The 9239-nt window shown below is 47.1% G+C and overlaps 1 protein-coding gene across 1 annotated transcript; it reads left to right on the top strand.

Moving 5' to 3' along the window:
* Nucleotides 1–584: 584 nt before the first annotated feature.
* Nucleotides 585–8054, top strand: CIMIP4 (ciliary microtubule inner protein 4; the record flags this gene model as incomplete). The annotated part of the gene is made up of 6 exons (XM_084503302.1): nt 585–593; nt 2386–2461; nt 3582–3694; nt 4197–4344; nt 5995–6105; nt 6318–8054. 6 exons carry the CDS (start codon nt 585–587, stop codon nt 6401–6403), a joined length of 543 nt encoding a protein of 180 aa, XP_084359428.1. The 3' UTR covers nt 6404–8054.
* Nucleotides 8055–9239: the final 1185 nt, after the last annotated feature.

The following is a 9239-nucleotide window of genomic DNA, read 5'->3' as shown; positions in this document are numbered from 1 at the left end:
TTGCAGGATGAGGGAGAGTTGCACGCTTCCCTTGGTGAGAGCTCAGGTCCATGGTACGGTGCAACAGATGAGAAGTCTGGAGCTAAAACACAGCACTGGGTGCTGAACACAGGAGGGCCAGGCTTTGGTTCAGCATGAGACCCTCTGCCAGCCAGCCGTCTCCATTTTCTGTTATGGAAAATGGGTGCACCTCTGATGGGGGGTCAATGAGAGAATGTGAAACATTTGCAGATGCTAGAAGATCCCATTCTGCTGAAATACAATCTTGTTGATTATCATTGTGTTATGGAAGTGTCCGAGAACTCATACACATGTGATGAGGACTTACGGGCACAGGCACTTCATGAGATGTGGGCCTTTTACTCTCTTTCCTGTTTCATTTTTTTTTTTTTTCCTTTTTTTGATGAAGGATGACCCTGATCTCTGCCATGTTTCTTCTGGTTCCCATGGTGACTACAGCTCATAGAGGGAGGGATGTTCCCTAGCAACTGTCCCTGCCGTTCAGCCTTCACACCACCTCCGTACCTGGACTTCAGCAGGACCTGTCTGCTTGTAAGAATCACTGTGGCATCGCGTCAGGGGCCATGGAGCAGGTGAGAGAGGTGGTTATGGAAGAGGCTTTGCCCCACGCTAAATCCTGGATCTTTTCTATATGAAAGAAAAAAAAGAGAAAATTTCATTTTAACCCAATTCATTTCATTTTAACCCAAAGGGGCTTCTCAGATCTGGAAAGTCATTAAAATATTCATATATTTTGGAGGTCCGATCAGATGTGGAAGGCATATGAGACCATTACTGATCGCATCTGGTCATACTAATCCGTATACCCATCTCTCCTCCATGGCTGGTTGTCAGGAAAGTCAAGAGTGCTAGGGCTGTAGAAACACTTTGTTGGTGCTGTTTTTCAGAAAGAGGTATCAAGTTTAATCGTTTTTAGCTGTTTGATCAAGATAATGTCATTTCTGGTATGTCATGTGTTGTCCCTTACAGAATTGGCTTAACAAAGGAGTAAGTAGGCATTGTTCTACAGCGTTTGTTACCCAGGAGGATGGTACAAAGATCTTTGAGTCCTTCTTTGTATTAAGATTCAGGCATCTCAGGGTGGAACTTTGGCTGGCTGAAAAGTGAAATGAGCAATAAGCACTAGCAATAACATCAAATCCAATTACAACCTAGAAAGTAGGGACAGTGGCAGGACTTCAGCGTCATTTTGTCCAGCGTGAATTGGGGAAATGAAGGTTGTCATTGAATGGGATTTGGGAAATGAGCACTTTGCCTCTGTACGCAGAAATTCTGCTACAATGAGAGATGGGCATTGAGATGGGAAGGGAGGAGTCCAACAGCGGACTGGAAAGATGGTGTAAAACAAGCTGCTGGCTTAAATCAGCCCTGTTGGTTCTCACGAGCTAACTTTGAAGCTGTAGGCTCCCTGCCCCCTCGGCTGATGTCTGTATTCAATAACCAGCCTTCAGAGCAGAACCTAAGCACATAAATCATAGGCTGAGCTAATGTGACAAATGTAGACGTATTTCTCTATCTGATCCAGATCACATTTGCGTTGCTGCTGGTGCCAGCGGGCTCACAAGTAACACATTCACCAGCACGTGTCGTGGCTTCAGCTGGAACCTGTCACAGGTTTCACTTGGGCTCAGCCTGCAGGGCCGCTTGAGGATGAGGAACAGACCAGCAGCGTGCCCAGCTGAGGGTTACACAGTCCTTCCCTGTGCAGGAAAGGCATGAGCTCCCTCCTAGTGGAGGAGGCAGGTTTCAGAGGCTGTGTATCAGATCACCTCATCAGCCGGAATAGCAAAGTAAACCATGGAAGAGTCTGGGCCAGAATGAGGGAAGAAACCCCTTCCTCAGCCCATCTCCTTCTGCAGAGCTATCTTTGCACGGGTGTTTTCTGGCCTTCCTTTAACACACCGAGGGAAGGAGCTATTGTAATTGCACAGTACATGACAGATCTGACATCTCTGGATGCTTCAGAATAAATTACGATGTTTTCACTGTGGTGTTGTTGGTTTCTTTTTTTTTTTTTTTTTTTCTTTTTTTTCTTCCATTTTGGCTTCTGTCTGCACCACTGCCTGTGAAAACTCTTGCATCTCAGTATTGTCCAGAGGCGCTGGCTGGCCATGTCCTAGTCGGGCTGCCCCATGTGAGCAGTTAGTGTGAAATCCTGCAGGATTTCCGTGCTTTTTTAATCTCAGAAGATCATGAGTTGTAGGACCGACCATCCAGTCAAGCATGGAAAGCTCTGTCACGATCTGGGGAGGTTTATTTGCTTGAGAAAAGTCTATGTCAATAGAAAGATGAGCAGGTGAGCAAGGCCACTGTCCCCTTCATTTGCTTCTCTGGGCCTGACACAGCATTTGTTTCTCTTCCAAGGGGGTGCTAGAGGTCCCACCATCCCCTACACCTGATGTGGCAGAAAGTGACCCTGTGCTGGCCAGCAATACATCAGGTAAGCAGGATGGCAGAGAAGCTGTCCCTCCTTCAGAGCTTGCTTTGCAGTACAGCTTGTGATGCAGTGGGTGGTTCCCTCCCTCCTTCCTGAGAGAGCCGATGGGTTAAAATCCCCTCGGGTGTGTTTTCCCCCCACTGGAGCACCTGTCTCACCACCTCGCTGCACAACTGCAGGGAGCCACCACCAATTCTGTAAACTCACCAGCAAATAGCAGCGAGCCACAGAGGCTCTAAGTGCATCTTCATGAGTGTGACGGTGCTCAGGGGTTGGAGGGGCCACCCACACATAGGAAAACACAGACCTTTGTGTGCATGTTTGACCACAAAATTTTTACTTGCACATTTCTGTGCCTGTTCATGTGGCAGAGGCATGTAAGACTGCTTAGGAACTTTCATCTGGTCCTACAGGAAGCTTGGCATAAAGCTACAGGGTTGTTGTTCTTTACTGCTTTCTTTCCCACTTTGAGACTTTAATTCTTCTTTTGTTGTCTGCCAACAACACAGTGACCTATCAGGTTGTTTCCAGCTCCATTGAAGGTACCACCTATCAATCATCCAGACAGTATCGAAATCATTGAGCTGTTCTTTTTGTCTTTAAGTGAAACCTGAGGAAGAAAAAAAGGAGCATCTTCCAGCAGGCTTATGTCCCAGCAGACAGAGAACATCCCAAAGGAGCTCCAGCAGAGCCTCTTGGAAGACCTGCAAGAGCCCAGCAGCTCAGGGAACAGCAAAGACCTCCACATCTATTAAATGCCGGGCATCCCTTTCTGCAAAGTGTATTCAGATGAAAAGACAGAGCAAACAGAATCTCCATGCCAAAACTCCCCCCGCTCAGTGCCATCATTCAAGAAAACTTGAAGAGGAAAGAGAAGATGGCTCTGCCACCAAAGACCCCAAAGCAGGGCATGAGCCAGCAAGGAGGAACAGCACTAACTGCCTGTGTGCAACACCCAGGCAGAGGGAGTCGGAGGACACCAAACCTATTTCAAGTGCCAAAGAACCAGTAGCAAGCCAGCACCAAATGCCTGGATCTCCCCAGAAGACCACCAAAGCTAGCTGTGAAAAAGCCAGGGAGACCTCCAGCAGATTAAGTGCCAAAGGGTCCTTATCATCACTAGGGCCAGATATGAAAGCAGAGTGGAAGCTGCTTCTGCAGAAGAGAAACAGCTTGATCCATGAAAACAGCAAATATAAATTTTCCAGTGCAGATGAACTTGCCAGCAGTGAAGAGGTATTGGAGGAAGCTGTTTCATGTCTCCTTTGTGGCAGATTGAAGGATATTTTCATGGTGTAGCGGGGGGCTGAATGGGTGGGATATTAGCGGTTTCTAGAAGGCACGTAGAGGGATGGATTTGGGCTTCACAGTACGAGGCAGTGACACATTCCACAGACAGCCTTTCCCATCTCTTTTCAGTTTGATTTTCCATCCCCCTTCCTTTTGTAAGGTTCCTGTAGCTAGGCAGAGTCTAGCTCAGCGAGGCAAAATGTGCAACCTGGACCTAATCCAGGGCACGACACCATCGTCCCTTTCTGATTTGCACCCTTTTTTACCAGTCCCAGTTGTTCTACACAATAGTAATGACTACAGGACCTCCTGGGGGAGACTCAAGGACAGTCCCAGTCCCCAGGGGTTAGTCGTAGCTCAAAGGTCTGTGCAGGGATGGAAATACCAGCAGTTTGCTGCACTTGGAGAGCACTGAATGAGAGTGGTTCCTTCTTGTTCATGTTTTCAGGAACGGCGAGCTCTGTGCAAGGCAGCGCTAATCATAGGACAGAAAAGACTCAGCGACCGCACCGAGATGCTAAAAAACCCCCTGGAGTCTTCGACATTTGCTGATTACAATGAGCTGGGTTTTAACCTGAGGTCAAACATCTTCCAAGGTGAGGGGATGCACGTGCCTGTACCTGACCTTCAAGCTGGTTCTATCTGCGCTGTGCCTGGGCACACAGCAGCCACCTTAGTTTGGATAGAGGTCTGACTGTGGGTTACCCTCACTTCTCTTCTTACTCCTCCATCCACAGTCGCTCCCAGGCTGTGGTGTTCGAGGAGATGAAAGCCAGAGCCTCCCTTCCTACACGTGCTATCCCTTTCTCTTCTCTTCTTTCACTATTTTTTCTGAAACATGAAAAGCAAAGGTGTATCGTGACCCCTATCCTCCATGTGCAGAGCTGTCTAAATAGACACCATTTGGAATTCAGTGTCCCCTGTCATAGCCAGTCCCAAATTACCCCCAGGACCAATACTGGCATTAGAATCATAGAATCATAGAATCATAGAATATCCTGAGTTGGAAGGGACCCTTAAGGATCATCAAGTCCAACTCTCGACACCGCACAGGTCTACCCAAAAGTTCAGACCATGTGCCTAAGTTCACAGTCCAATCTCTTCTTAAATTCAGACAGGCTCGGTGCAGTGACCACTTCCCTGGGGAGCCTGTTCCAGTGTGCAACCACCCTCTCTGTGAAGAACCCCCTCCTGACGTCCAGCCTAAATTTCCCCTGCCTCAGCTTAACCCCGTTCCCGCGGGTCCTGTCACTAGTGTTAATGGAGAAAAGGTCTCCTGCCTCTTGACAACCCCTTACAAGGAAGTTGTAGACTGCGATGAGGTCTCCCCTCAGCCTCCTCTTCTCCAGGCTGAACAGGCCCAGTGACCTCAGCCGTTCCTCGTACGTCTTCCCCTCCAGGCCTTTCACCATCTTCGTAGCCCTCCTCTGGACACTTTCCAACAGTTTCATGTCCTTTTTATACTGTGGTGCCCAGAACTGCACACAGTACTCGAGGTGAGGCCGCACCAGCGCAGAGTAGAGCATTATTTCTCGTTAGAGAACATTAGTAGAGCATTATTTCTCGTTAAGCCATTTAGAGATGCGGGCCTCTCAAATTTCTTCCCAAACCTCTATCAGGCATTGAAGATTGCATTGTCCTGGTCTTTGTCACACAGAAAAGAGGGACATCTTAACCCAGGGAGCTCAAAATCATTATTATCAAGGAGAAGGTACAATAAAAAGGAAGGTGAGGAGAAAAGGATGAGAGATGAAAATAAAGCCCCCCCCAGAATGGCTAGAAGTCAAGAGGGAATAAACAGAAAAGTCCCAGCTGGGAGCTAATTGTAAGTATCATGGCAGAGAAGGAGCTCAAGAAGGCCTGGAGTGGTAAGATGGTGCTTCTTGTGGAGCCGTACTGTTGAGTAGGAGGTTACTCACATGGATGAGGAGATTCAAGGGGGCATCAAGTGAGCACATGAATAAAGGAAGGGCTCTGGGATACAAATAAAGGTGATACCCTTGCTGTACCCTTTACGTATGTCTCATGCTTGGGGATGAAAAGCAGATAAATTGGCAAACGAGCTCCCTCCTGGGTGATGATGAAGCTATTATTCAGCACCTAGCCACACACCTGATCAAAGGTATTGCGGTCAACGCATGACTTTTCCTGTGCCCTTGAAATTGCTGGTGGTGCTCCCTACTTCAGTTCCAGGACTGCAGTAGGGTGTTTTCTGCATGCATTTTCTCATTCCCTCTTCCTTTCAGGTGGCCCACTGGAGACCAGGAGCTTGATGAAAGATTCCTACACCCCCGATGTAATTCAGAAGGCGATCAGGGATCCCAAAAATTGGCATGGAAGGAGGACTGATGAGCTAGGTATGGCATCTGCTGGGAAAAGTATATTGCTGAATTCCTGAGAAAGATGCTGCTTCTGCCAAGGATAACGGATGAATCTGGACAAAGCGGGGGGAGGAGGAGGTGCTACAACTTGGCGTTTTCACAGGAGAGGAGCTCTACAGCTAGAAAAATCCCTGAGGGATAATAGTTTTAGAAGTGAGGCTGATGATTTTCTATGAACTTCTTTACAGGGAAATGGCATCAGAAAAATGCCCTAAATCTCAACTTGCAGAAAGCGTTGGAGGAGAAGTATGGGAAGAAAAAAGGCAAGCTTTAGAAGATGAAGGATAGGAATTGGAGTGCATTCAGCAGGGGATCTTCTTCCTCCGCCATCTAATAAACCTCCGTATAGAGCACCAGCTCATTGCTGTTGTCAACAACAGATTTGTTGCTGGTGCGCTGTTCCCTGCTCAATTAGGGTATCTTTGGGGAGAGCAATGCAAGATAAATCTGAATGCAAGAAAAGAAAAATCACTCTGTTGGTCACTGGTAAGATGGGCCTGCCTGGGGTGTGGAGCACACACCCTTGCTGAGGGTAGAAAGTCATGGTGGTGAGAGGAGGCCATATAAGCACATAACGGGATTCCTGATGTGTTTTTCTCACTGTATATAATGGTCCCTATTGCAGGATCCTGCCTTCCAGCTCCATGAAGTGTACCAGTTTGGTGCAGCAACCATAAAGTACGTGTCTGGGAGCAGCAATGCCCTGAACCTTCCCCCCTGGTCCCAAGCTTTCATAGTTTTAAAAGACTGATGCTTTTCTCAGTGATATGAAGTGTTTGGAGGCAGAATTAGGATTGTTACTCCACCCTTCATTGGTTGGGGGTTAGGTAACAATATGCTGACTTCATAAAAGCAGTGAAGGATGTTAAAATATAACTGGCAGTAATCAAGTGATTATTTTCCACCAGCAATAATTAACCATTCGGAATTCAGATATTGCCAGGCACACGCTCAAGTCTTTCAGCTATGGAGAATGGCCAAATGGCAGCTTGTAGAAATCTCCCTGTAGGTTTTTTCCTTGTGCATCAGTACCAAGAGGCTCCTGCCTGAGCACACACTACTCAACTGCAGCTGAACAGCACGGCCCTGCAGGAACACCCTGTTCTGTTGCTGCTTCCAGCACTGATGACAAACATGTCTCCAGGTACATAATAAGTGCTGTCTTCTGAAACTGTGGCAAATCCTAATCCAGAAAACACGGAGATGAACAAAAATCTACTGATACTGTTTGGCATACTGAAAGCAGGCAGTTCAGGGCACAGTTAGCTAATATATACACCACATAACGTGGGCTGAATCAGCATCAGATTCACGGGTCTCTTTCTAATGTCTGGGCAGACAGACTGCAGAATTATGGTAAAGCTTGAAGCAAATGCCCTTTGCTACCCATGAGAGGCTAATGAAGAGACTAGATCAGAAGGGAAACAAACAGACTGTCAGGTCTTGCACCACTACATCCTGCCACAAACCATGATGTTTTTGCCTTCTGCAGTGAAGAGCTGTAAGGTCATTTTGCACATTTTTTACAAATTAAAATGCTTATAAGCACTTAAATAATACATAGCAGATTGAATTGTATAATAGCCTCAAATGAGTGACAGCCCATTGATGACAAATGAACACATACATGTGCAATCCCCCTTCATCTTCCTTTCTGCTATGCCAAATGACAGAGCACAGCCAGGGGCAAACGCTTTCTGATGGGTGATACATTGAAAGCTGCAGAAATAACTGAGATAGCTTTCAAGGAGATAGCTCAGCTTCTGGAACTGATCAATACCTGAAGTCTCTGAGTGCTGAACAAACTAATTTAGACAGAACCTTGGCTAGGAACACCAACAAGTGGCACTCCATGATGACTTTGAGTATCCAAACATGCATATTTAAAGCCAGCTTTGAAATCTCCAAATAGCATGTCAGATACAGGTAGGCAAGAACTGGGCTGAAATGAGCACAAAATGCAGCTGGAAGTCTCCCTTCTGCTCATTCTTCTCCTCTCAGCTGTTTTTCGCTCCTGTTTGCTTACTTACCTGCCCACACTGAAATGATTCAACTTGATAAATCAGCAGAAATTCAATAAAGAAGAAAAAAGCAAAGTTAACAGGTTAACAAATGTCATTTGTTAAGTAAAAGACCTTGCTACAGGCAAGGCAATGAGTGGTTGGCCCTGCAGATGTTGGGGAAGGGGACTACAAAAGGAGTGAAGAGGAAAATATCCTTTCACTGCTTTTTTCTTTTTTTATGCAGCGAGAAATTAGTTGCTCTCTTCTAAATAGTCTCACTGAACTCAGCACTTCGCAATGAAGGTAGTCTGTATTTAAGTGATTTTGCCTGTTCTTATCATTGGGTGGCAGCTCTGAGCCAATGTTTTATCTAGCACACAAGAATTCAGAAAAGGAAAAAAAAATAGGTTCTTCTCTGGCTTAGATAAATCGTTCACTAAAATAGCTATTTAAGAGCTGTTTCAGTCCTCTATAAACAGGTAATGTGCTTGAAATATAGATAATCGTATGTGGTGGTTTTACCTAGCTGGGCAGCTGAGCTCCACCGCAACTGCTCTCTCACTCCCCCTCCTCAAAGGGAAAAAGGGAGAAAATATGATGAAAACGCCTCAGGGGTTGAGGTGAGGACAGGGAGATCACTCAGCAATTATTGTCACAGGCAAAACAGACTCAGCATAAGGAGATTAATGAAATTTGTTACCTATTACTAACAGGTTAGAGCAGCGAGAAACAGAAGCAAACCAAAAACACCTTCCCCCCATGCACAGTCTTCTATGTCCTCCCCCTGAGCATTGCAGGGGAACAGGGAATGAGGGCTGTGGTCAGTCCTAACACTTTGTCTCCGCTGCTCCCTCACGGTCCCTCTCTGCCCCTGCTCCCCGTGGATTGGCGTGGAATCCCCCTCCCACGGGATTCTGGCACCCCCAGACCCCTGCTCCTGCATGGGCTCCTCTCCACGGGCTGCAGCTCCAGCCCAGGGCCTGCTCCTGTGGGGGCTCTCCATGGGCCGCAGCCTCCTCCAGGCCACATCCACCTGCTCCACCGGGGGCTCCTCCACAGGCTGCAGCGTGGAGATCTGCTCCGTGTGGGACACATGGGCTGCAGGGG

Source organism: Aythya ferina, assembly GCF_964211825.1.
Source record: "Aythya ferina genome assembly, chromosome: 1".
NCBI lineage: Eukaryota > Metazoa > Chordata > Aves > Anseriformes > Anatidae > Aythya > Aythya ferina.
The sequence above is the reverse complement of the archived record's forward strand: the minus strand, read 5'-3'. Positions and strand labels throughout refer to the sequence as shown.